At 30.6% G+C, this 27781-nt stretch overlaps 5 protein-coding genes across 6 annotated transcripts; 1 reads left to right on the top strand and 4 right to left on the bottom strand.

The window, feature by feature from the left end:
- Nucleotides 1-466: 466 nt before the first annotated feature.
- On the bottom strand, nucleotides 467-1609 carry LOC140860476 (pentatricopeptide repeat-containing protein At1g19720-like). The gene is made up of 2 exons (XM_073263485.1): nucleotides 1153-1609; nucleotides 467-1047 (listed from the first exon to the last, which is right to left on the bottom strand). Exons 1-2 carry the CDS (start codon nucleotides 1607-1609, stop codon nucleotides 467-469), a joined length of 1038 nt encoding a protein of 345 aa, XP_073119586.1.
- A 4710-nt stretch (nucleotides 1610-6319) lies between these two features.
- LOC140867839 (heavy metal-associated isoprenylated plant protein 4) lies at nucleotides 6320-8226 on the bottom strand. Its single transcript, XM_073272890.1, has 4 exons — nucleotides 8098-8226; nucleotides 7019-7260; nucleotides 6867-6960; nucleotides 6320-6741 (listed from the first exon to the last, which is right to left on the bottom strand). The coding sequence occupies exons 1-4, from the start codon at nucleotides 8204-8206 to the stop codon at nucleotides 6320-6322; spliced, it is 867 nt and encodes a 288-aa protein (XP_073128991.1). The 5' UTR covers nucleotides 8207-8226.
- Nucleotides 8227-13456: 5230 nt separating this feature from the next.
- Nucleotides 13457-16832, top strand: LOC140864054 (putative pentatricopeptide repeat-containing protein At3g18840). 2 transcript variants are annotated; one of them, XM_073267950.1, is made up of 4 exons: nucleotides 13457-13673; nucleotides 13767-13827; nucleotides 13915-13985; nucleotides 14599-16832. In XM_073267950.1, the coding sequence occupies exon 4, from the start codon at nucleotides 14602-14604 to the stop codon at nucleotides 16660-16662; it is 2061 nt and encodes a 686-aa protein (XP_073124051.1). In that variant the 5' UTR covers nucleotides 13457-13673; nucleotides 13767-13827; nucleotides 13915-13985; nucleotides 14599-14601; the 3' UTR covers nucleotides 16663-16832. The 2 variants fall into 2 exon arrangements, with proteins under 2 accessions (XP_073124051.1, XP_073124052.1); XM_073267951.1 differs by lacking the exon at nucleotides 13767-13827 and having other exon boundaries at nucleotides 13871-13985.
- Nucleotides 16833-18101: 1269 nt separating this feature from the next.
- On the bottom strand, nucleotides 18102-19832 carry LOC140860304 (heavy metal-associated isoprenylated plant protein 4-like). The gene is made up of 3 exons (XM_073263249.1): nucleotides 19704-19832; nucleotides 19243-19400; nucleotides 18102-18194 (listed from the first exon to the last, which is right to left on the bottom strand). Exons 1-3 carry the CDS (start codon nucleotides 19810-19812, stop codon nucleotides 18189-18191), a joined length of 273 nt encoding a protein of 90 aa, XP_073119350.1. The 5' UTR covers nucleotides 19813-19832; the 3' UTR covers nucleotides 18102-18188.
- A 4250-nt stretch (nucleotides 19833-24082) lies between these two features.
- LOC140864758 (AT-hook motif nuclear-localized protein 23-like) lies at nucleotides 24083-25125 on the bottom strand. Its single transcript, XM_073269104.1, has one exon. The coding sequence runs from the start codon at nucleotides 24963-24965 to the stop codon at nucleotides 24120-24122; it is 846 nt and encodes a 281-aa protein (XP_073125205.1). The 5' UTR covers nucleotides 24966-25125; the 3' UTR covers nucleotides 24083-24119.
- Nucleotides 25126-27781: the final 2656 nt, after the last annotated feature.

Here is a 27781-nt window from a genome sequence, read left to right as displayed (position 1 = left end):
CACATTTCTCTTAATTATTGCAAACGAATATTTAAATGCATGATTACATTTATAAATTATCTGAACAAAATACGAGTAAATGTAAATAAAACATACATTTGTTCAATAATCCATTTGGCGCCTCTTTGTGCCCTTTCAACGTTCTGTCTTTGTTTGTATAATAATTCATCCTCACAAAAAAAGAAAAAATATTGCTTTGCTTACCCAATAGTTAACAATTATAACATTATGCATATTCATTTCTTATCTACAAAGAAAAGCTACATTCAGAAACAGCATACTGTGTCAGTGCCATTACACCACTGTATTTTCATGGAAAGCCTCGGAGCCAAAGACAAAACTTTGGGTACAGTTTCATCTACAAGCCTCTTCAACTTACAATGCAAAATATATACATATTTACCTCATCGAGAGTGCTTCTTGCGGCATAGCAGTGGTTGTAGGTGTACGGTTCCATATGATCAATCTACCAGTAATCGCCACACGAACAGACCCCGTTTTCGAAATGGTGCAAGCATTTTGGATCACTTAAGTATATTTCACACCCATGCGTTTCAGAAACTGATTTGGCAAATCCATGGCATTGCTCACACGTCCTCAAGTTCTTGACTATCTTTACACTTCGAGACGTTTGAGCAGATTTGATGAGAGCAAAAGCTAATGCAAGTTTCTCACTGTGAACTCCATTCATTTCTTTTTTTTTTTCTTCTTCCGGAATGACGAGCACGTCATAGTATTTTGTCCCCTTGGTTCTTAATTCTTCCTTTTTTATCCAAGAAAGTATAGATTTATCATAAAGTTGGCCAAGATTACCAGAACTAAACATATGAACCGTGTTTTTATCTTCGATCCAGCTCAAACCTATAGGTTCTGTTGAATCTTTTCTAATTTCGGATGCTTTTATATAGGAAGAATCCTTGGAAATTCCTATCAAGTTATATAGGTGTACGACTACCCTGTGAATGAAAGCATTTCCTGGTTCAAGTTCAAGTAACCGCTCTCTTGCGTAAATTGCCAACTTAACATTCCCATGTGCCCGGCAGACAGCTAAAAAGCAGACCAAATAGAGACATCAGGCTCTATGGGCATGGGCATTCCCCTGATAAAGTTCAATGCATCATCGAGCATCCCTGAACGACCATATAAATTTACCACAGCCATGTAAAGGTCTAAACATGGTAAAACCTGATAATTCAGTCATCTTCAAGAAGACTAGCAACCCTTCATCAACCATTTTGGCACGACCATAAGCCGAAATCACACTTCCTAATGTACTTCTGTTAGGTCTGTATTGCTGTTGCAACATCATTTCAAAGAGCTCAATTGATTTCATATAACGCCCATGCGCAAAATAAGTAGCAATCATTGTGTTCCATGTCACAATATCTTGTGATGACTTTCCATCAAATATGACTTTCGCATATTTGAACATCCCTGATTTCGAGTAAGTGTCTATGAGAGAATGCGCAACCGAACCATCAGAGTCTATATTTCTCCGCAAAGTACAACCATGGATCTCTTTCAACTTTTTCATAGAAACCAAATTCGCACATGCCGGCAAGATGCTCAAAATAGTAACTGAATTGGGTTTGACACCAACAGACTGCATCATCCGGAAAATCTGCAGTGCTCTATTTTTCAAGATTAAATAAAGATAGCTTCAAATGAATTAAGTTGAGGCGGCCACCGCATAAGTCCGTTCTTCCCCATCAATTCACAGTGCTTGCAGCTAAGCTAGCTAGTTGTCCCTTCAAATCGTCGTGCTACCTGCCTCAGTTCTTCCAGTCGTGCTACCTGCCTCAGTTCTTCCCCTTCAATTCTACTCCGCCGCCGCTCATAATTAATAATCTTCTACGTTCCATCAACCCTTTTGCAACCGACTTGTAAACCTTCGAAATCCACCGTTTCTTGATCCCACCCTTCATCTCTAAGAAAACCCAGCTTCTAGTTGTCTATGTATAAATTAAATACCAGGATGCCCATCTTTCGATGCATCCCGCCTTCTCAAAGAGTTGTCCAAACCCATATCCTAATTGGCCTCCGGGAATCATGTCTCTCCCAACACCTTCTCTTGGATCATATTCAAACACCTCGAATGCTCAATCATTCCATCTGTTTTTCGAGCATTGGTTGATCGATCAAGAACGTTATCTCCGAGAACTTGTTCGAGTAATGGATGAAGAAGAAGAAGAAGAAGATCACGAGATTGGAGGATGATAGCGCTGGTGTTGGGCGACGATTTTTGGCGTAGAAAGAAGCGAGCAAGACGATGGGAACCATGGATGAAGAAAAGAAATTAGGGCTGAGTGTGACATCAGGAAGAGTGGAAAAAAATTAAAAAAAAATGGTATAATGTTTTTAATTAAAAAATGTGTGTTTAATTAGATTTTTATTTTATAAATAAAAAAAGTTTGGGGGTTCGAATGAGGTGGAAACACCATCTACAAGCCCAAATTAGAAACCGATATACTGTTGCTGCTCTGTCAAGCCGGCAAGTAAATAGAGTTATCTCTTATGCACGATGGGAGCGCCACCGCGAGCTATCAGCGGTCAAGTCTGGGCAAGTAAAGAGAGTTATCTCTTATGCACGATGGGAGCGCCACCGCCAGCTATCAGCAGTCAAGTCTGGGCTCAAGGTTCCCCTTGGAAAATAGTGGGCACGACTTCACTCACCTCCACTTTATTGCCCCAGCTATGGTTACAGGCTCTCGCGACTGAGCCCGGCAAACAAACAATTGTAGAAGTGATTTATAAATAACAAATTATTTATTGAATTCTAGATGTGGGAATAAGTATGTTTATATATATGGTTATAAATATTATGTATTTTATTAAATTCTAATTATTTTACCGTGACAAAAACTCTAATAACTATTTAATAATATTTATTGCCACAATAAAAATGTTGATAATAACGATATGCTAATGCTAATATTAATATGATATATAGATTTCGTAAATAAATTTTTTTAATAAAAACAAAACATTTATGATTTATCACAAATCTAATATATTTCTAAAGATATTTTTTTTAAAAAAAAAACTTTAAAATCTACATTTTATTAATGTGTGAACCAAAATCAATGTTTTACATTGTGTATTGTTAAAATTTTCATTTATTTATACAAACTTGAAATTTTTTTGGTGATACTTTTGTAAAGTCGATGAATATGATGAGGTCAAAATTGACAAATTATGTGTATGTTTAATAAAGATGGAGTTCCCATAAAATTAAAATACCAAAACTCGTTAGTTTTTGTTGGCTTATATAAATCTATATCTATCATAAAAGATCCAGTTGCCTAAAAGTTTAAAATTATATTAATAGATTCGTATTAAGTACATAAAACATCATGATCTTTTTTTACGATACATTTGAATCATAGAAAGTTATATTAAAGAGTGATATGATAAATTAAATTAAATATTAAAAAATTTAGATTAAGATAAAAAAGGAAAAATTTCTATAAATCCCCAAAAGCAAATTTAAGTTGTTCCTGATAAGTCCCTGTGTAAGATATTGTGTGTTTCCACTACTTGACAAAACTATGACATTTGTTTCAGCTCTCTATTTGAGCCCAAAATACGAAAATGCCCTCACTTGCTTTTAAAACCCAACAATACCCTTTATTTTTTTAAAATAAAATAAAATTCTTACAAGACAACGTATAATATGAGTTTTTTTCCCTCATTTTTTCCCTCATATTATACGATTTAATTTTAAATTGTTTTCATTATAATACTTATAATTTTTTTGTTTATTTAATTTTATATAATTTATATATTAATTTTTTGTTAATTTTAAAAACATTTTATACTAATTGTAAAAAGTTTAATGTAACTTATATTATTAAAATATTATGTTTCTATATTTTATTATATTTATTTTTATATTTTATATTTCAACTTTGAAATTTTAAAATTTATTTTTAAATTTAAAAAAATTATATATTTTTTTATATAGAATACAAATATTGCATGCATCAAATTTATAATTATTGGGTAAATAAATCCTTTAGAAAATAACAAATTTTTTAATACAAATATAATATGAAAAATTAAAATATTAAAATAAGACATTTATAAAAAAAAAGTAGGGGTGGACAACTTTATATATATATATATATTTATTTATAAACATATTAAAATATGTCAAATAACTTATTTTAATTGCTTAAAATTGTTTTTTAAAAATTTTTCCAAAGAAATTTACAAAAGTTTTAAACTCTGTCAAAGATCACTCCAACCACAATGAATTTAAATTGATTTCAATAATCTAATGATTTGAAATCCGTTGTGATGACCTCAATTGTGGTGTATTAATAAATATCAAGTTGAATTTTTTTAAAAAGTTATCTAAGCAATGAAGATAACTACATAAGAATTATAAGATGTCCATCGCACAGTGGAATGCTAGTTCAATTTAAAAGAAAGAAAGCCTCGATGGCTAACACATGTCATTTATTTTTACCAAAGAGATCCAATCCCCGAAAGACCCGATATATAGCTATTAATGACCATATATCTAATGAATGAAGCTAGTTACTCTTTATATATATATATGTTGTAATTATAAGTTCAATGCTTTAATTTTCTTTAAGTTTTTAAACATACAGTAAGTTTATAGTACAATAATATATAATATTTTGGTAAAAATAAATATGCAGGCCATCAAGGAGAAGTTGAATGACATGAGCGCAATGCGCAAAGCCAAGGCTCAGGCCAAACAAGAGGAAAAGGTAATATCAATTTTATTTGTACGTACATGAAAGAAGTCATATAACTTTGTAGCATAAAATAAAATATTAATCTTGTATATTTGTTTTTCTATGATTTTAGCACGTCGTATATTTTCAGTTTTAGTCTTGTTCTATTATCTTTGTTATTTTTGCAATTTAGTCATTTTCCTAACGTAATGCTGATATAGTACTTGTACAATACTATTTACGTGACTCTGACATGACAGTAATATGCGTATAATGTCACATTAATACTGACAATTCCGATGGAAATGGAAAAAGAACTAAATTGCCCAAAATTAAAAGACACCTGACTAAAGTCTGAAACCAAATCGAACAACACTGTGACATAGATTACAAAGAAACAAACAGATAAAATGAAATTTCAATTTTCTCTAAATTTATCTATATACAAATCAAAACTTCTATGATATAGTCTTATAGATTAATTTTGTGAGACATATCTCTTATTCGACTCAATTAATAAAAAAATATTACCATTTATATCAAAACCTACTATTTTTACGAAACAAATTAATCTCTTATTCAACTCAATTCATAAAAAATATTATCATTTATATCAAAACTAGCTACTATTTTTCATCATACATTAATCGGGTCAACCATCTCACATGATACCTACGCTTACACGCAAGGATGATATTTAAATTATTCTTGATAAATTTTGTTTAATTTGATGCTTATAATATAATAAAAGAAAATTTAGTGGTGAAAGTGGATTTTGAATAGGAAGAAAAAGAGTTGGCGAAAGCAAGGGTGGAGGTGGCCCACGAGGTGAGACTGGCCCGAGAAGCTGAAGCGGCCATGGATCTCCACGTCAACAAAGCCGTCGAGAAGGTGGCGGAGCACGAGAGAAAGCACCCAAATCACGACACCGCCGCGCCGGAATCTCAAGATCACGGCCCCAATCCCGATTCCCCGGCGGCATCGCCTGGATTTTCCACCAACACTGCCTATGGCAGCGACCCACAGGATCCCTACGCCTTTGACACGGCCGCCGGTGTGGGCTCCGGCGCCACCGCCGGAACAGGCTACACCGGCTGTAGCAGGTCCGGCGGCCCGCCCACCAACTTGCTCTGAGCAGATGCAATTCCACCACAAAGATATCGGCTTCTTATATTTTTCATTGATTAATTAATAATTAATTATTATTATTAAAATTTCAATACCCATCATTAATTAATTAATTAATTAATAATTGAAGAAGAGCTTTTGCCTTTCTTCATATATATAGTCAACTATTTTGTTGAAAAGCGTATTGAATTGGTTTTTTTTGTAGTTGTTGTTTGTTATCAAATGATTCTTTATTTAACTACAAAATAGTTTCTTTTTAATTTCTTGGTTGTAAGTATGATCTTGTTTTGATGTTGAGAGTCGATCGGCTAATTATCAATAATTTTTTTTTAATCTGTCTATCAAAAAACAAAATTATCATGTATTTAAAATGGAATTAAGGAGTAAATTCTCAACTACTCATCCAAATATTTCTTAAATTCTCTATATATGTATGAATATATAATAAAGTCATTACATAAAATATAATAATTATAAATTATGATCTACAAAATAGAACAAGCATTGGGATTTTCATCACTAAACAATTGAGGCGCATACATATAATGGATGAAGTATGGGACTTCACCCTCCACGTTTTTAACTTCTATTTTCTCTATTTCCTTAAACTCCCCAATTTTTTTCCCATCAATCTCGATATTTACTTTTTTTTCTACTTTCTCCTCTTCTTTTTTCTCATCCTTCTTCTCTTCTTTCTTCTTCTCTTCTTTTTTCTCTTCTTTTTTTTCCTCTTTATTCTTCTCTACTTTCTTCTCTTCTTTTTTCTCGTCTTTCTTCTCTTTAGGTGGTATAATTTCGACGTACTTGTGCACCCTTTCGCGCATATATTTCACGAGTTTTTCGGGTTCGATCGCACCTTCAACCGTTATAGTTTGAGCTTTTATGTCCGTTTTTACATTATGTACACCTGAAGAAATAATTTTCAATCATGCAAACTTTTAAAAAAAATATGATGCCAAACTATTTATATAATTGAAAATAAAAAGGGGAAAATTAAAATGAAAATTAGTAATTTTTTGCAACCACGTTTACCTTTGTGATGGATCAATCTCCTGCATGCCTCCTTCTCACATTCATCACAGTGTAAGTAAGCCTTCATAGTAATGGTTTTTATTGTCTCCTTGATCTAAGTCAAATTAATTAATATGACATGAATTAAAAATTGATTTAATAAATATATAAACTGACTGAATTATTTTTTTTTTGCTTACTCTATATAATGAATAATGTATTAGCAAATAAATTAAAGAGGGGATCGAGTTAATTACTTTTTTCACTTCTTCCATTTTGGACTTATTTTCCGACACAAATTCAACTTTTTTCTTGCTCCATTTCTCTAGGCGTGCATGAATCTTCTTTCCATCAATATTAATACCCTTTACTGTAATCTCACCCTTGTCGAATTTTACATCCACATTTTGCACTCCTGTACATAATTTAAAACATTATTATTAGTATATCATTTGTACTCCAAATATTGTTAATTACACTCCATTTTGAGTTATTAAATATTGTTTTTCATTTTTTTTACATGTAAGTAGCTAGTTCACTAATTTGTATTTTTTTATTTTAGTCATTTTTCATCGGTTGACTTGCATGCAAGGGCGAAGGTAGGTACTAAGCCACCCGGGCTTCAGCTCGGGTGGCCCAATTTTTTTTAAAAAAATTTATATTGCTCACAAATTTTAAAAAAAAAATTTAAGTGTTATTTTTAGGGCTAATGTTATACTAGCTTGGATAATTCAATTAAAAAAATAAAATAGTCCACCTTTTAGTTCTCAAAATTAGTCCCAAAAAAAACAATGAAACAAAAAATGGGTTGTTCTTCATGTCTATCCTTGTCTTAGTGTCATATTTTTCGCTCTTTATCTTCTAAAGTTCTCTGCCATTATATTACTCTCACTTTTATAAAATATATATCGACCAAACAATGATGGAATTTGTATATTCGCTGATAAATATTTAATATTTTGTGATTAATTTTGAGGCGATTTTTTTTGGTTTTTTTAATTAAAAAAAATTTACTGTTTTTTCTGCAAAAATCGATATTTTCAGCTTTCATGATTTTTGGATTTCTCGTTAAAAATTTTAGCCTGGGTGGAGCTGACATCCTGGCTCCGCCATTGCTTGCATGTGACGCGTGCGGTGAAAAAAGACTAGATATTGTATATATATTAAAATAATTTTATAAAATTATATATACTCAGTTTCAAGGTGAAAATATGGATGGAAATTAAAGGAATATGATTAATATAAAACAGACCTGGGATTCCCAAGAGAGGCCTTTGGATGTCGACTGCACATTTTGGGCAATGCAAATAAGCTTTGTAAACAGCAGTGATTACTTCCACTTTCTTTTCTTCTTTTGCCATTTGATCTTAATTAACCAAACTTGTAATTTTAATCATATATATGAGTGTGTTTTGAAAAAATATTATTGATTTATTTTATTAATATATGATTAATTTGTGTATAATTCCTTCAGGTAGTTGGGATTTGTTTGGAGTGGTTCATCCGTACTTGGAATCTTGCACCACCGAGCATATATCATTGATTTAAATAAAGAAAATAAATTTAATTCTAAAATTAAATAAACAACAAAAAAAACTACTCAAATAATTAAAAATGAAATTTTTTTTCTTAAAATTTCTTTGGTGTAAATTGTAATAACTTCGTTTTACGTAGCAATTCAATCTAACCGAAAATTAATATTGAACTCATGAGAGGCGTTTTTCTTAGTTATTTAGATCAAAATGATGTTTTATAAATTTATTTTACGAAAATTAATTTAATTTATTATTATTATTAAATTTTTCGAAACCGGACTTGTATGTATATATAAAGCTAGGGTTAACTGGGGAAACTCGAGAAATATCTCACCAATTTGGATAATTTTTTTTTATGATGAGTTTCTTGAGTTTATAATTTATAATATGCTTCCATACATAAAGTTTTTTGTTTTTTGAGAAAATCCATACATAGAGTTTTCGATACATCATACAAGTGAAAAGCACTTTACATGATGCCCTTAATTAGCCATCGTACATATTTCATATGATCAACAACTTAATTGTAATTAGTTTCCAAAAATTTATATCTGAAACACATGACATATATGATTATATAATAAGTTTTGTTATGCTGCTCATCAATCATGCTCACTCCGTACTCATCATGTACAATTCAACTCACCTATTATACTGGTCAACTCACCTATTGTACATGATGGGTACGGAGTTGAGCATGGTTGGTGGGCAGCATAACAAAACTCATAATCATATATGGTTCGTAAAATTTTATAGGAATTTCATTCAACTCTAATATTATTGATTCTTCCAAATCATTATAATCACCGGTAGGAGGTAATCACACGTCATTTATTCTAATTGTATGATTACATATACCAAAAATTCGTATAAAAACGTCTGATGGGTTAATTATATAAGACAGATTTCCGATAAAACATATTATTTTTTATTTGAGATAATGATCGGGTTGATCCATCTCACAATAAATCAACTCTATAATATTTTTTATTTATTATTTTTTTTATTAAAATTTGACTCTACTTAAATTGATTTATTTCAACATCCGTGTATAATTTAATTAACATATATCTATACCTATATATATAACTTTTACAATCTAATATTTGTATGTATTTAAATATGAACTTATGATATAATTCTTTACCTAAATAGGTTCTTACACAAATTAAAATATATAAGATTTTTAAAAAAAATATATATATACTTTTATTCAGTCTACAAACAAATAAAAATCAAGAATTTGGTTTTTCAATATTTTAAGAAACTGAATAGTATTTAATTAAAAGTTTTGTAATTTTTTTTAAAAATATTTGTGTAAAAAATATATTCACTTTATCTACAAAAAAAATAAAAAAAACAAATTATTTCGGTATTTCAATATTTTTGGAAACTGAATCCTTATCTAATATGCACATATTTTGCCAATTTTGACTTTATAATAATAATCTATTTTATATATAATATAAATATTGATCACTTTATCTTTCCATTTTATCTACAAAAAAACAAATTATTTTGGTATTTCAATCTTTTTTGAAAACTGAATCTTTATCTAATATGCACACACTTTGTCAATTTTGACATTATCATAATAATCGCTTTTACATATAATATAAATATTGGTCATTTTATCTACAAGAAAATAAAAAAAAACAAAGTATTTAGATATTTCAATTTTTTTGGAAACTGGATTCTTATCTAATTTGCACACACTTTGTCAAATTTGACCTTATCATAATAATTTATTTCACATATAATATAAATATTGATTTATGTTTATGTACTATAACTAAAGTATTGTTTTTAATTTTATAACCTTATATATTTTTATATGGTTTTACTTATAGTGTAAATTAAAGGACAAAGTTGTTATTTCACAATGATAAAATTTTGACCTTTTATTCATGCTTTTATATATATATATATATATATATATATATATATATAAAATATAATATATATATATATATATAGAGTTTTGTTATGCTGCCCACCTCCATGCCCACCTATGAGGTGACAATCATCTAATGGATGAGATGAATCATATACAAATGGTTCATCCAATGGATGAGTGTCATCTCAGAGGTGGGCATGGAGGTGAGCACGAGAGGTGGGCAGCATAGCAAAATTCTATATATATATATATATATATATATATATATATATATATATATATATTGATTTGAAGCTACTATTGTAAGTCATATTGCGATGTTTCCCATCATATACATATACCAAAAATTCGTATAAAAACGTTCGATGGGTAAATTATATAAGACAAATTTCCGATAAAACATATTATTTTTTTATTTGAGATAATGATCGAGTTGACCCACCTCACAATAAATCAACTCTATAATATATTATATTATAAAAGGTTACATAGAGGGTTATATATCCTATTAAATTAGGTAAGTATACAAAAAATATTTTTAAAAATTCTTTTTTTTCAACCTATAATTGTTTGTCTTGCTCAAATTTTTTTTAATGAAAATATTTTTTTATTTTATTATTTATTATGCAATTTTGGAGATGTCAAAATTGAAATCGACCCCAACTGACCAAAAAATTATCGGATTAATGTTGAGGTTTTTGGGCTCGAGTTGGACCTGATTTTTTTAAAAAAGTTTTAACAATATAATTAAATATACGTAATAATAATCATGAATATATTTTGATTTAAATACTTAATAACAAATCTCACTATATATAATTTAAATTTGAAAGTTTAATTGTACAAAATTTAAAATATATTTATTACACAAAATAAAAATTATTTTTAAAAATCAATTTTTTTAAAATAATTATTACATGCTAAAAATCTATGATACAATATATAATAGTTTTTTTTCAAACATAAATATATAAAAATGCAATCAATATTTCATAATTCTATAACAAAGTAAAAAAAATTAAAAATTTCTCAACCCAAACCTGAATAAATCCAAAAGCGACCGACCCGAACTTAACTAACCTCATAAACCCAAACCTACATGATTTGATTTTTATTTTGTTGTTTTTTAACAAAAGAATTAATTAATACACATAATAATAAATATATTTTAATTTAAATATATAATAATAAAATCTCGCTTATATATCATTTAAATTTGAAAGTTTAATTTTAAATTTTTAAAATTTGTTTACTAGAAAAAAATAAACAATTATTATTTTTGTTAAACTCATTAAATAATTATATTTTCATAATTATTTTTTAAAATTTATAAAATAATTATTTAATTCAGTTAAATTAATTCTATAAATAAGTAATTAATAAAAATAATATTTTTATTAAAAGTGTTTTTGAGCAAGAATTGTAAATTGAAACAAAGAAATATAATTTTAAAAGAATTTTATGATACTTTCTTAATTCAATAGGACGTGTAACCCTCTATGTAACACTCTATATATGTACATATAGCATTATCCTAATATCAAATATCATGCTTGGATTCAACCAATATTTTTTTCCAAACGATAAGAAATTTACCAGAATATTCATTTAACAATTCGTTTCTAGTTATTATAATATATATTAGATCAGTTATTCGAAATAAACTACTGCTTATCATATATATTTTGATCTCATTTTCTTTTGTTCTTTCTATACGAGTATTTTTTTTTATTATTATTTTTTTTTATAAGTAGGCTTACCTCTTTTTTTTTTGGACCAAATAAGCAGGCTTACTTAAAGCACGCCTTTCGTGTGATAATCATTACATATGTATTTCCATTTTGGTTTATTACCCTTATACACATCGAAAATAAAATTTCACATTAAATTTATGAATAAAGTATTTTTTGGTTCATTAATTTGTTCATTTTTTTTGTTTTAGTCCATTAACTTTTCAAAATTTGGTTTTGGTATACAAACTTTTTTTTTTTGGAAATATGGTACACTAACTTTAAATTTTCGTTAATTTTGGTTCAATTGCTAATGTGACAGTTTAACACGTCGGCATTTTTCGGTGGCACATTAGCAGTTGGACCAAAATTATCGAAAATTAAAAGTTAGTGTACCAAAGTCCAAGACCAAAATTTAAAAATTTAATAGAGCAAAACCAAAAAATAAACAAGTTAATGGATAAAAGAAAAAGATTTATTTGATGGAAAGAATATTCATGCACGGCTAGATTCATGCAACGTGAAAGGAGATTCATGCACGCCTAGAGAAATGGAGCAAGAAAAAAGTTGAATTTGTGTCGGAAAATAAGTTCAAAATGGAAGAAGTGAAAAAGGTAATTAACTCGATCTCCTCTTTAATTTATTTGCTAATACATTATTCATTTTATAGAGTAAGCAAAAAAATTAATTCAGTCAGTTTATTATTTATTAAATCAATTTTTAATTCATGTCATATTAATTAATTTGACTTAGATTAAGGAGACAATAAAAACCATTACTTATAGGGAAGAAAAAAAACTCAGATATTCGATGATCTTTATCTGAACATGTTTTTTTTTTAATATTTTTTGCTTTTGTCAGATGCCATATTGGACGTTTAACCGAGCATATGTTGTCATACAAAAAATTATGGTCAGTGGTAACGATGTTGTTTCATGTTTTCGTGTTTGTCTTGAAAGTGAATTTGCCCGGGATTCTGAATACGTTGTCAAATGATGTAAACCTAGCAGGGGGCATCGTAGATGGATCATGCTCGTCTGGTTTTAGGCACGAGTCATGTGAATCAAGAACAAGTTTGTTGCTGATGCTCAAATCTAAGTTGTTAGTCACTAAATATCCCTATTGTCGGACATGGATTATATGTTGAGCCTAGTATCACTACAAGAAAAAAGATTTTTCGCAGCGCACTATTAACAACACAATTAAAAGCACGCCGTTAGTAGTATTATTAACGACCTCCGTGCTGAAGCGCACTGTTAATAGTAAATATTTTTTTTTAAAAAAATATTTATGTTTAAGTATTAACTACGCATATTAAAATATTAACGGCGTGCATATTGACGTGTGCTGTGAATATCCACTAACAACGGCGTGCCAAAATAGAAAAGCCACTAATACTTTCATTTATCGAATGTTTTTTAAACCCCATTCCCAGAAAGGGTAGAAAAAAGCCCAACCCATTCTTCACCAACAAAATCCCATCGCCCCTTCTCCACTCCACTTCGAGCTGCCGCCGCCGTCGTTCCCCGCCAGAAACAGGTCTCCCTACCTCCCTTCATCTATCCCATGGGCTGAAGCTTGCGATTAAGCTTGGAATCACAGAAAACGAGAACTAAATCGCGCTATTGGATCTCTGTTCGTGGTTGGTTCTGTGTGAGTTTCTCCGGTAAGTTCCAGCTCTGATTTTTGGTCGATTCTTGGTGTTCTAGGATAGATTTGAATCTTAAGATAGTGCTTGAACCGAAGCCAAACTTTTCAGTCGTTTCAGCCGTGATTTGCGATCTCCGGTGCGCCGTTTCCGCGCCGCCATCCTCCCTCAGGTTTAATTTTGCTTATGATTTCCGAATTCTATGTGAATTTCAGATGGCAAGCGTTATTGGGATGTAATTTTTGTTCCATTTTCGCAGAGGTGGTTGAGAAAATAGAGGTGGAAGATTATGAAACATCCAAACACTTGATTCCTTGAAGCTATCTTGCGGTAAGCAGAAATCCAGTGTTTTTAGAATTTTGTGCGTTAGCATTATTCATCGACTTTCGGTGTTGGTGAATGCTGAAAGTTTAAGTTGTGATTTGTTGCCTGAATATATTGCTATTAATCCTTTAGCACTTGACCTGTAAAAATCTATCAAATAATAAGTTTAGAAACAGAATGAGCTTCTATTTTATTTTCTGGACCAATTCCGCCAAAAGAATGGCTGCTCTTTGCCGTCTAAGGCGGTTTTTTGTTGATGAGAATACATTTAGCTATTTTAAAATTTTGAAACACTGATAACAAACAAGTGAATAAAAAAGGATATTACTATCAAATTACTAAAAATAATAATAACTTTACTGAATTAGTAATAATGTGTCAACACTAATACAGTGGGAAGTGCAGCCTATTATATGTAGCAAAAGATTTTTTCATGAGACCCAGATCCCGGTTATTGCAAATTTTTAAATCTTGTTTTTTGTATATATACATTTGTAATTTCTTGTTTAATTACTTAATTTAAGAAATCCATATATATGTACACAATAACACAAGAAGATGATGTGTAGTTTGAAGAAATCTCTAGACATTTTCTTTTCACTTTTGTATTTACCTTCAGGACATGAGAGCCCTGGAAGAGGCGCTGAACTCCCATGTTTACGCCATAAAATCTGGTTTCATCAATGCAATTGTCAACACCAACAACCTAATCGGTCGGTACTCTGAACATGGCTTAATTGAAGCTGCCCATAAACTGTTCGATGAAATGTCGGACCGAAATGTTTATTCTTGGAACACCATCGTAAACGCTTACATCAAGTCTCGAAACTTGAGCAAAGCACGAGATCTTTTTGATTCTTGTCAGTGTAGGGATACGATTACATATAATTCAATGATTTCTGGTTATGCACGCTCCGGCAGACATGAGAATGAGGCTATTGAATTGCTTAATCAGATGCAATGTGATGAGGACGCGGGTCGAATTGATGAGTTTACACTGACAACAATGCTTAACATGATCGCAAAGTTGAGGGTTTTTGACTACGGAAGCCAGCTACATTCGTACATGGTAAAGAGTGGAAATGACTTGAGTTCATTCGCGTTGAGTTCTTTGATAGACATGTATTCTAAATGTGGGAGTTTTCTTGATTGTCACAGGATTTTTAATGATTGGTCATTGATGGATTTGGTTGTGAAGAATACTATGTTGGCTGCTTGTTTTAGAGAAGGCGAGCTAGAGATGGCTCGGAATATATTTTTGACCGAGCCAGAGTTAAACGATAATGTGTCATGGAACACGATGATCTCGGGATATTTACGGAATGGGCACGAGAAGGAGGCTTTTGAGATGTTTAAGTGTATGGCGGAGGTGGGATTTCAATGGAATGAGCACACTTTTGCTAGTTTATTGGTTTGTTATACTTTAAAGAGTTTGGCAATTGGAAAAGAAGTTCATTCATGGGTTTTGAAAAAAGGAATGCTATCAAATCCATTTATCAGTAGTGGAATTGTTGATATTTATTGCAAGTGTGGTAACATGAGATATGCTGAGATTGTTCATGAATCATTTGGAATGAGAAACTTATTCTCTACCACGTCAATGATTGTCGGTTATTCTGCAGAAGGTGACATGATAAAAGCCGAAAGGCTTTTCAATTTGTCAGCGGAGAAAAATTCTGTCATGTGGACTGCCATCATTGCTGGTTATTCAAAATCACAAAAATGTGAGGATGTTTTTGTTCTCTTCCGCAAGTTTACAGCAGAGGAAAAAACTGTTCCAGATGTTCTGATTCTTATTAGTCTGCTTGGGGCATGTGCTATACTAGCCAGCATGGTTCCTGGGAAGCAAATCCATGCCTATATATTAAGAACAGGAATAAAAATGGACGAGAAAGCCTCATGTGCCTTGGTTGACATGTACTCAAAATGTGGCAGTATAATATATGCACGTAGAGTTTTTGAAAGAATTACCCGACGAGATTCTGTCATTTACAACGTGATGATAGCCGGTTGTGCCCACCATGGGTCTGAAAATGAAGCTACAAAACTATTTGACGAAATGATGGAGCAAGGCCTTCAACCTGATGCAGTCACCTTCATTGCACTTCTATCAGCATGTCGTCACCGGGGATTAGTTGAAGAAGGAGAAAAGTACTTTTCAGTAATGACAAATGATTATGGTATACCGCCTGAAATTGACCACTATTCTTGTATGGTTGACTTGTATGTGAGGTCAAATCAACTTAAAAAGGCTTTAACCTTCATTCAGAAGTTGGATATTAAACCTGATTCTGTTATGTGGAGCACGTTCTTGAATGCATGTCAGGGTAATGGAAATCTTGAACTTGCAGAAATGGCAGAGAGCAAGCTACTAGAAATTGAAGGTAATAACGGAGCACGATACGTCCAATTGGCCAGTGTATATGCATCGGGGGGCAAGTGGAATGAAATGGGGCGGGTAATGAATAGGATGAGAGGGAAGGAAGTTAAGAAGCTCACTGGTTGCAGTTGGTTGCCCGTCGGGAGTGGAGTTCATGTCTTTACCTCAGGGGACAGATCCCACTCAGATGCCAAGGCTATATATTATACCCTAGGAAATTTGACTCATGAAATTTATGATGCAGATGCCTCGAAAAAAAAGACTCAAACATTCGATGATCTTTATCTGAACATGTCTTTTTGAATATTTTTGGCTTTTTTCTGATGCCATATTGGACGTTCAGTGTAATTTTATGTTAAAATCGCTGACTATACATGAAATAGTCTGTGTTACTGTATATGGTTCTCTTGAAACAAGTGCTCGTAACCTGGACCATTTAATTATTTATTGTTATGACACAAGAATATATTCTATTTCTGATCCTCACACAAATGTGCTGATCATTTTCTGATTATTCTCTTTTGTGTTACAGGAAGTTGACTATATCAGAATCATTCTCTTTAGCTGCTAGGAGTATTGGGATCAGATGACTTACCCAACCTTCGTTAAAATTATATATATTGTTTCAGAGAAGAAACAATATATATTTTTTAGAAAAAAAAAATTTGGTGTTTGATTTGGATTTTTTAATTTTAAACGAGCTAGTAGTACGTACCCTAAGAAAACCTAAGCAATAAGTGTTTTTCTGACAATTATACAGAAATATATAACTATTTTTAAGAATATATACACGTTCAAAAAGCTCTGCTAGTTCCATACTCTCCCTTGGTAAAAAAAAAAAAAAAAAAACCTTTGCTTTAATAAAGATGTTTTTAAAACTATTGCTCATGTATCCGAAATGTCTTTTTCTTTTTCTTTTTGGAAATACTCATATATCCAAACTTGATGAAAGAGCTTTATAAGAAGCCTTGAATTACATTCTGATGATGTTTTGTTCCCTATTTTGAGTTCTGAAATGCTGAAGTTTATGTTCCCAATTGCAGATTGAAAGGCTTGCATGCCGTGATGATACAAAAGGTTTGCCTTTACAGTTTTTGTTTGTTGTCCACTTGCAGAGCAAGCACTTAGTGGTATTTACTATGACTTTCGTGGCCCCAATTAAGGGCATATGGACTCTTCAGGTATTAATGATACTAGCAATTTGGGCACACGCGTTGCGTGTGTAACAAAATAAATAAGTATTTATGATGTTTGTTAATTTTATAAATTTAAGATGAATTCAAAACATAATTCCTAAACTTTGCTCACAACAAAAACGGTATCTGAAATTGAAAAACAAAACAATTGAATCACAAATTAAAATTGAAACGAATAACAATTGAATCTCAAATTACAAATTACTACGACAACAAACTTTTTAAATTTGTACTTATCAAGAAATAAAAAATGGGACTTAAAATCCAATAAGAAAAATGAAGACTCCATATTTAACTCAAACTCATGCAATGGAACTTTTACAAAGCTCGTGCAACTCAATCAAGTATAGTTCTTAGAATGTTTTATATGACAACATAAACTTCAAAAAAGAAAAAAAAGAAAAAAGAAAAAGTATAAAGCAACACACATTGTGTTTCAAATAAATAATTACCGACATTAAAATATTTGGAAAACGTCATTTTTTGTTTGAATGGATTCATTTAAAATATCATAAAATAATAAAATATAAACCATAAAAATTAGGGATTTAAAATGATGAATATATGAATTATATTGGCTTACCGAACACTGTCAATCTGTGGATGAATTTTTGAGTTTTCGATTTTATTTCTTTAAATCTGTGGAACACACAACAAAATGTTCATAGAAAATCAATAAATTTTAAAATAAACTGACAATTGTGTTCAATTCTATAAAATAAATACATCGAATGTGTTGAAAAATAAATCAATCTTAATTTTTTTTGGATGATTTAAGTGTGGAATTTCTACAAACACTAAGTTTGCAAGCAGAAAGTATATGCCAAGCAAAAAAAAGAACAAAACAATTTATACCAAAAAATAACAGCAAATCATAAACAATATGCTTGGTCATTATACATTATTCAAAAAACGTGAAACAGATTCAAGAAATATATATATATATATATATATATATATATATATATATATATAAGTATATTACCGTGCCAATTTAGAAATTCAAAGTTCCTATTCTTCCAATCTTGCACAATTTTCACAAAATCTAGTTCCTATATTAAAAAAGATAATGATACCGAAATTCGAGTACCCAAACCAAATATTAGCGTACGAAAAATGATGAGGACGATTTCGTTTCTGAAATTGAGAAATTATATATTTTTTAAACTGTCATTCTAGCATAAACAAAAAACCCAATAAAGTAATACTAGGATGGAACAGTAAAATGAAGAAGAGAGAACAAACCATAGGGTTGATTTTTTGTGAAGCGGAAGAAGAAGATATCTGTATTTTTTTTATGAAATAAGTAGATGGCTTTAATAACAGACCATGACACCGACAGTTTTTATAAGGTGCTTACGTTTAATAAATAGTAAGAGATAAGAGATATAGTAAATATGACGGCCTTTTGTCATGTTTAATTAAAAATGGTTATGCCATGATTCAACGAGTACGGAGCCTTTTTACTAATCCCATTGTATATTTCTAAATTCTAGCGTCATGGTAAGCCTTCATGGTAATGGTTTTTATTGTCTCCATGATCCAAGTCAAATTAATTAATGTGACATGAATTAAAAATTGATTTAATAAATATATAAACTGATTGAATTAATTTTTTTTTTTTGCTTACTCTATAAAATGAATAATGTATTAGCAAATAAATTAAAGAGGGGATCGAGTTAATTACTTTTTTCACTTCTTCCATTTTGGACTTATTTTTCGACACAAATTCAACTTTTTTCTTGCTCCATTTCTCTAGGCGTGCATGAATCTTCTTTCCATCAATATTAATACCCTTTACTGTAATCTCACCCTTGTCGAATTTTACATCCACATTTTGCACTCCTGTACATAATTTAAAACATTATTATTAGTATATCATTTGTACTCCAAATATTGTTAATTACACTCCATTTTGAGTTATTAAACATTGTTTTTCATTTTTTTTACATGTAAGTAGCTAGTTCACTAATTTGTATTTTTTTTTTATTTTAGCCATTTTTCATCAGTTGACTTGCATGTGACGCGTGCGGTGAAAAAAGACTAGATTTGTATATATATTAAAATAATTTTATAAAATTATATATTCTCGGTTTCAAGGTGAAAATATGGATGGAAATTAAAGGATATGATTAATATAAAACAGACCTGGGATTCCCAAGAGAGGCCTTTGGATGTCGACTGCACATTTTGGGCAATGCAAATAAGCTTTGTAAACAGCAGTGATTACTTCCACTTTCTTTTCTTCTTTTGCCATTTGATCCTAATTAACCAAACTTGTAATTTTAATCATATATATGAGTGTGTGTTGAAAAAATATTATTGATTTATTTTATTAATATATGATTAATTTGTGTATAATTCCTTCAGGTTGTTGGGATTTGTTTGGAGTGGTTCATCCGTATGTGGAATCTTGCACCACCGAGTATATATCATTGATTTAAATAAAGAAAATAAATTTAATTCTAAAATTAAAAAAACAAAAACAAAAAAAAAACTACTCAAATAATTATTTTTTTTCTTAAAATTTCTGGTGTAAATTGTAATAACTTCGTTTTACATAGCAATTCAATCTAACCGAAAATTAATATTGAACTCATGAGAGGCGTTTTTCTTAGTTATTTAGATCAAAATGATGTTTTATAAATTTATTTTACGAAAATTAATTTAATTTATTATTATTATTATTAAATTTTTCGAAACCGGACTTGTATGTATATATAAAGCTAGGGTTAACTGGGGAAACTCGAGAAATATCTCACCAATTTGGATAATTTTGTTTTATGATGAGTTTCTTGAGTTTATAATTTATAATATGCTTCCATACATAAAGTTTTTTGTTTTTTGAGAAAATCCATACATAAAGTTTTCGATACATCATACAAGTGAAAAGCACTTTACATGATGCCCTTAATTAGCCATCGTACATATTTCATATGATCAACAACTTAATTGTAATTAGTTTCCAAAAATTTATATCTGAAACACATGACATATATAATCATATATGGTTCGTAAAATTTTATAGGAATTTCATTCAACTCTAATATTATTGATTCTTCCAAATCATTATAATCACCGGTAGGAGGTAATCACACGTCATTTATTCTAATTGTATGATTACATACATAAAATGGTGCAGGACACGTGTGTTTATATATATATATATATATATATATATATATATATATATATATATATATATATATGTGTGTGAGTTCTTTTATAGTGTTCAACTCTATGTCCAGCATGTACAATAGGTGAGTTGACCAGCACAATTGGTGAGTTGACTTATACATGGTGGGCACGAAATTAAGTATAGTTGTTGGACACCATAAAAAAACTATATATATATATATATTGATTCGAAGCTACTATTGTAAGTCATATTGCGCTGTTTCCCATCATATACATATACCACAAATTCGTATAAAAACGTCTGATGGGTTAATCATATAAGACAGATTTTCGATAAAAAAAAAACATATTATTTTTTATTTGAGATAATGATTGGGTTGACCCATCTCATAATAAATCAACTCTATAATATATTATATATATAGGCTAAAAATAAGTTTTAGAGCTAAAGGAAAATATAGATTACTAATTTCATTTGGGATTGAAAACGGTAGGAGTTTATATTGCAGCAAATTATCACATCATAATCGACCTGATGTCCATTAATTAGGAATGGCGTTAATTGGATTTCTTATTCATAATCTTTGTTAATATCAAAGATCATGCTTGGATTCAACCAATATTTTTTTCCAAACGATAAGAAATTTACCAGAATATTCATATAACAATTCGTTTCTAGTTATTATAACATATATTAGATCAGTTATTCGAAATAAACTACTGCTTATCATATATATTATGATCTCATTTTTTTTTTTTCTTTCTATACGTCTAATTTCTTTCGTGTGATAATCATTACACATGTATTTCCATTTTGGTTTATTTGTTTATTTTTTTGATTTTGTTCCATTAACTTTTCAAATTTTGATTTTGGTATACTAACTTTTTTTTTTGAAATATAGTACACTAACTTTAAATTTTCGTTAATTTTGGTTCAATTGCTAATGTGTCAGTTTAACACGTCGGCATTTTTCGGTGGAACATTAGCAGTTGGACCAAAATTATCGAAAATTAAAAGTTAATGTACCAAAGTCCAAAACTAAAACTTGAAAGTTAATGGACAAAACCAAAAGATAAACAAATTAATCAAAAAACTATTTTCTCTTAAATTTAAATTCAAACATTAACCACAAAAGTATTTACATTACCCAGCACCTTATAACAAGCATTTTTTACTCACACGATCACAAGGGTATATATTAATACATAATTTGCACAAGATCTCTTTTCTTTGAAAAATTAGTAATTCATTAATTTAATATTTACATTGTAGTATCGAACAATTGTCGTTTTACCAAAAGCTATAGCTGGTGGTAATGGTGAAACTCAAATATTTTAATTTAAACCGCACAACAGCTCAAACATCATGGTTCGATCGCTCTACGTAGCAGGAACAATTATTGCACCCCAAAAATCTTTCTCCCAATAATTGCACTTCTTGCCATCAATGGAAATCGAACTCATGACTTTGACTCTGATACCAATTGTACCGAGCACATACCATTTTAACCAAAAGGTATAGCCGGTGGTAATGGTGCAATTAAAATCTTTTAAACCGTACAACAACTCAAGTGTCATGGTTCAATCGCTTTACCCCATAGAAATGATTATTGCACCTCAACATACATACACACTCATGAATGTACTTGTATGTGTTATAAAAAAAATAATGGTCATCTCATTTAAATATTTAATTACCTTGGACCAATCTCATTACCTCTTTGAGAATTTGAAATATATTACAACTACTCAAAAACTAACTAGTTGAAAATTTTAAATCCACTATCAAAATTCAAATGCTTTCATCCAAACAAAACAATGGATTTGTAATTGTTATTGTGGATTTGAATTCTTAGCTTCAAACCCTTGAATCCATATATGTCCCATGAGGTCCTTATTCCTCAGGACATTATAAATGAAGTAAAAAGATCACACAAGCACATAGCGGTACGAGGAGAAAACAATAGAAACAAATTATCATTTGTGCGTCCACAAGACGATCTACTCGGCTCGTGAGACAACGAAGGGTGCAAAAAAAAAAGAGAAATTGCAATTTTTGTCCTGTATGTTTGTCATTTTGCGATTTCGGTACTCTATGTTTTCATATTTCAGTTTTAGTCCTGCATGTTTTGATTTTTGGCAATTTCAGTCATTTTTCTTTGAAAATGCTTACGTGGCACTGTACACATCAGCTCCACATCAGCACTGCATCAATGCAACATCAGCGCCACATCAGAAAAATGACTAAAACTGTCAAAAAAATAAAGATAGCGGACTAAAACTGAAATCTGAAAATATAAAGGACCGAAATCGCAAAACGACAAACATAATCGTTTTAGAATTTGACTCAAACCATCCGCTCCCCGCAACGGCTAAGGTACAAATATAAAGAAGATTAATGTATTTGAAAACCAAACTCTCTTTTAGACATATGATATACCACGTGCAATGCATACAGCTGAACAAAAATAGTTGTGACACAATTGATGGGTAATCATCGTTCAGAAGACTATCTGGATGAATTAGGTTTTAATTTAAAATGTCAGTACACATGATCTATTAATCCTCTTACCATAATAATTATACAAAATTATAAAGTTTTTGATCTTCGTCTAGCAGAATATTTCAAATAGCATATTCAACAATTAGCTCAACTCACAAGCTGAGGAAATTTTGGTGTAATCTCTCGACACTCGCGAAAAGAAAAAACTTTTTTCGTAATCTGCCAATCAACAACTTGCCTAATTTAAAAACTCAATATAACCAATTAACTCGAGAAAAAAAAAAAGATTCAATTTTTGATTTGTTTATTATATATCATTAAAACATGTAAATTCACTTGTAGTTTCCTTCAGATTTTGCATTAGTCTACAACTCTACATTTCATTGTGGAAGTATGTGGTCACTTACTTAATGTAGCAATCAACACAGGGAGTGAAAATTTTGGTCTCTTGTTAAGTATTTTAATTAAAGTACTCGATCCTCCAACTTTAATTAGGTTGTGCCAGCAAAATTAAATGATATCTATTGTATATTTAGTGTAATAAGTAATAGAATTAAGGAAATCTATTGATTAAATTTATCATAGATTTTGATAAGACATAAACTATGTACATATATATATATGTTATATATACATATATATCTCAAGATCTCAAAACCATGTGGAACACAAAGTGGATAAATTATTTGAAATATCTCATCATCACAAGTTCCAGAAAAAGATGATAATTTTGTTCATCACAGACAAGAAAATTCGATTAAAGCAACATCGATCGATCTACATGTCTAAATCATGATAAGCACAAACAATGTCATAATAAAAATCTAAATGTACAAGAGATTAATGCAAGAAAGTACTAGAAGAGAATTTTTTTCTTTTTGGTTTACTCATACATTAATAATTCTCTAACCTCGTAACGTGCCCTAGTACGACGGCCGCCCGCCGCCGCCGGAGTTTCCGGACCATGCACCGCCGTCCATTGGGAGCTGGCCGTTGGCCATGTTGAGTGGCAGGTTGAAGAAAGGAAGCCCCATCGACGATGGATCAGCAAATTGATTCCCACCGCCGCCGCCAAGAGGCTGAGACACCGACGGCGGCGGCGGCGGCGTCTGCATCTGGAGCTCCGCTTCCTCTTCCTCTAAAGGCAGCCTTTCGTATGCCACGTTAGTGAAGGACGCCGCAATGATGATGACGGGCCCGGAGGCGATCAAAGCACCGACAACATTCCCTCCCACCACCTGTCCTTGCCCGCCGGCCAAATATATAGTCAAACTGGTGGCTCCCGGCGGCGCAGGCGGCGGAAGGAACGAACCGGTCAACGACAGGATCTCGAACCGGCCTTGTAAGTTCAGCACTCCCCCCGCCGCGGACGGCTGCCTCAAGCTGACGTTGGTGACCGTACCCGTCCCGCTGAGTATGCAGATCCCCCGCTGCCGCTTCCTGGCGTAGGTGGCCACCACGTCGAACACGTCGCAGCCGCCGCTCACCTCCAGTATGTGCGCCCGGAGCGTGTTGGCACTCTCCCGGGTGATGATCACCGGTGGTTTAGGCTTGTTCTTGGATCCCGCGGGGCGGCCTCGCGGCCTTCGCCCCGCCGCAGCATCAGCGGAGTTGTTGATATTTGAGGTGTCTAAATCGAAACCCTGATGGGAATCGTCGGTGTTTTCATTCGAAAACCGGTTTCGATTCGATTCGTCGCCGTCCGATCTTTGAAGATGGAGCTGAGAAACAAAGTGATGAGAAGCTGAACCTAAGTCCAAACCAGCCATATAATACAAGAAAAAAAAAATTAAGATAGAACAGGAAACAAGGAAAATTAATAATAATTTTCAGCAAAGAAGAAACAGTATAAAAATTATCTGAATTAATATTTTATGAATTCAAACCCTAGTGCGAATAGAAAACAAGAAGAATCGAGTGAGGAGAAAGAAAAAGGTTGAGGATGGAGTGTAAAGATCAGAGAGAGACAGGCAAAGAAAACATATATATATATATATATATATATATATATATATATATATATTTATTTATTTATTTATATGAAAACATGAAGAGGGATGAGCATATTCAAAGATGAGAGTAAAATATTATTACATTAGCTTTAAGCAGTAATAAAAGTATAATACCCCGTAATGGGGTTAAATCAGATGAGGTTATGTTGTGCTGCATGCTTTAATTTGATCCATTCGTGTAATTGTATAATGATGCATAAATAATATATAGAATAATAGGATTCTTTGTTAGCGTTTAGACATCTATTTGTTTAAATTGTTTTCATGAACGATATGATTCGAGCATTCGTTGAAACTTTGTACTTTTTAAAATCGTGTATGTTTATCTCTTTGTGTTTTTTATTCTACATGCATGCAAGCATGTTACAGTCAAATTTAATCTTGGTTCCTTATATTTGTTTTTTGGGAAATTTTAATTATGTTTCCGATATTGATATGATACGGGCGTATGTAATTAAGTGTCACGTTACCTCAATATTCTCGAGATAAAATGATTAAAGTTGCCAAAATTAAAATATACAAGATTGAAATTTGATGATATTGGAAAGATATTCAAAATCGCAAAGGAGGAACAATTATAAATAACCAAAATTGCAACTTTACATTCATTAATAGTTGAAACATAGGTATATTTTGAAAAAAAAAAACGTACTTTTATTTATTTTATTTTGTTTTGAAAAAAATTATATTGAACTTCAGTAACATATATACTAACATGCTTACCATATAGCTGTCATATATGCCCCTCTTTCGATAAAATTCTCGAAGTCGCATCCATCCATGATTGAGTTACATTATTAATGTTCCCTTCTACTGTGAGATTGTTGTATTATTAATTGAATTTAATTATAATATATATGTGTGTGTTATTGTATAAAGGTTCTCTCGAAAGATACACATAAAATTCTAAAATTGGAACTGATTAAAGAATTGGATCAAACAGATACTTAATATTTTGACAAGTAGTATACAACAATACTGTTCTACTTTTATAAAACATCATTGGTTTCGGATGGAACATTCCCACGACACATTTGTAATTTATTTAATAAATAAATAAATATAAGAAACTGAGTAGTGTAATTTATAAAATGTATTTCACGTTTGTCCGTGAGCAATATTCTATTTAATCATATTTTGAATAAATAAAACTTTATATATATATATATATATATTGTGAGACAATCTCATAGATCTATATCTATGAGATGAGTCTATTGAATTCATATATATATTTCGTAAAAAGTAATAATTTTACATAAAATATTATATTTTTTCATGATTCGATTTGGATCAAAGATCAATTAATCTTATGCTGGTGTCATAGGAATTTTTGTTATAAAACTTTGGTTATGAATTTGTGTCAAACACGATATTTGTATAACGTGTAATAAGATTAATAGATGTCCTGACGTGTCTACTCGACTTATATCTATAATGACAAAATAATAGTTTTAATATATTAAGTAATATTTTTCATGGATTGTGTTGAATATATGAGATCTGTATTACAAAATTAAGTCGTGAGATTGTGATCTTGTAAAAAAATTTGTGATGTAATAAACAGTTCGTCCATAAAGTTGGGATTAACATTTATATATCTTCGTGTTAAGTGGCTTTATTTATATCATACTTAAAAAATATCTAAGGCAGGGTATTCTTTGGTGTAGTACTTGATAAAATAAATATTGTATTAGTCAACCAACAATCAAATCATATATCAAACATCAAATAATATTTAAAAATTACCTCATACAAACTTCTTATATATATATATATCAAATTTTTATCACCCATATTAGAAATCTACATCTTCACTTCATATCATCACACGTTTGGGCCAAACGATGTTTTATATATTAATCTTGAACCTCGACTGTATTGTAAATTTGTAATGATTCAGGGTTTTAATTTAGTGGGATAATATTAAAAAGCTTATCTTTCATACTAATTGGACAAGTTTATAGATTCCACTACTTACTTTATATATAGTTTATTTATTAATTTTAAAATAACATTTGACTGAGAATAAAATGAAATATATTATTTGCCTTGATCATCGAATAGAAAGCGCAATCACACACCCATCAATTTTATTTAATTTGTGAGTTATAGCACAAAGGGATAAAGAAGGGACAGGGTGACTATTTTAGGTTTACGTATTCGCGGCGGATGGGGTCTTTTTTATTTTATTTTTGTATGTCCACAATTAAAAAATTATAAGCACATTAGGTCAAAAACAAAAATTTTATAATTTATATGTGGAAAAATTATTGCCCAATAATCACACAATCTTTTCAAACTCTGTTTAGTTTATTACATCCACTAAAATACATCGTAAAATCTAGCACTGAAAGCACCAACTTTTAGGTTTCAAAAACTTTATTTACATTCTGACGCAAAATTAAGAATAAAGATAAAATAAATAATAAACAATTGTCCTTTTGGAGGTCGGTTTTCCAAAACCTTAAAAAAATCCAGTTATTTCTAATCCGACTCAACATAAAAACCATAACAAAATCCATTTATTTTTTACGTATTGAATCAATCCATCTCATAAAAATAACAACATG

The sequence above is a fragment of the Henckelia pumila genome, chromosome 4 (genome assembly GCF_033568475.1).
Source record: "Henckelia pumila isolate YLH828 chromosome 4, ASM3356847v2, whole genome shotgun sequence".
Taxonomy (NCBI): Eukaryota; Viridiplantae; Streptophyta; class Magnoliopsida; order Lamiales; family Gesneriaceae; genus Henckelia; species Henckelia pumila.
The sequence above is the reverse complement of the archived record's forward strand: the minus strand, read 5'-3'. Positions and strand labels throughout refer to the sequence as shown.

Excerpts from the sequence above, each read along its gene's own strand:
- LOC140864054 (XM_073267951.1), top strand. The coding sequence starts at position 14,602 with ATGAGAGCCCTGGAAGAGGCGCTGAACTCCCATGTTTACGCCATAAAA.
- LOC140860476 (XM_073263485.1), bottom strand. The coding sequence starts at position 1,609 with ATGCAGTCTGTTGGTGTCAAACCCAATTCAGTTACTATTTTGAGCATC. Across the intron at positions 1,048-1,152 it reads TAGACCTTTACATGGCTGTG|CTGTCTGCCGGGCACATGGG; the intron begins GTAAATTTATAT and ends TCTGCTTTTTAG.
- LOC140864758 (XM_073269104.1), bottom strand. The coding sequence starts at position 24,965 with ATGGCTGGTTTGGACTTAGGTTCAGCTTCTCATCACTTTGTTTCTCAG.
- LOC140867839 (XM_073272890.1), bottom strand. The coding sequence starts at position 8,206 with ATGGCAAAAGAAGAAAAGAAAGTGGAAGTAATCACTGCTGTTTACAAA. Across the intron at positions 6,961-7,018 it reads AAAAAAAAATAATTCAGTCA|ATCAAGGAGACAATAAAAAC; the intron begins GTTTATATATTT and ends AATTTGACTTAG. Across the intron at positions 6,742-6,866 it reads GAGATTGATCCATCACAAAG|GTGTACATAATGTAAAAACG; the intron begins GTAAACGTGGTT and ends TTATTTCTTCAG.
- LOC140860304 (XM_073263249.1), bottom strand. The coding sequence starts at position 19,812 with ATGGCAAAAGAAGAAAAGAAAGTGGAAGTAATCACTGCTGTTTACAAA. Across the intron at positions 19,401-19,703 it reads GCCTCTCTTGGGAATCCCAG|GAGTGCAAAATGTGGATGTA; the intron begins GTCTGTTTTATA and ends AATTATGTACAG.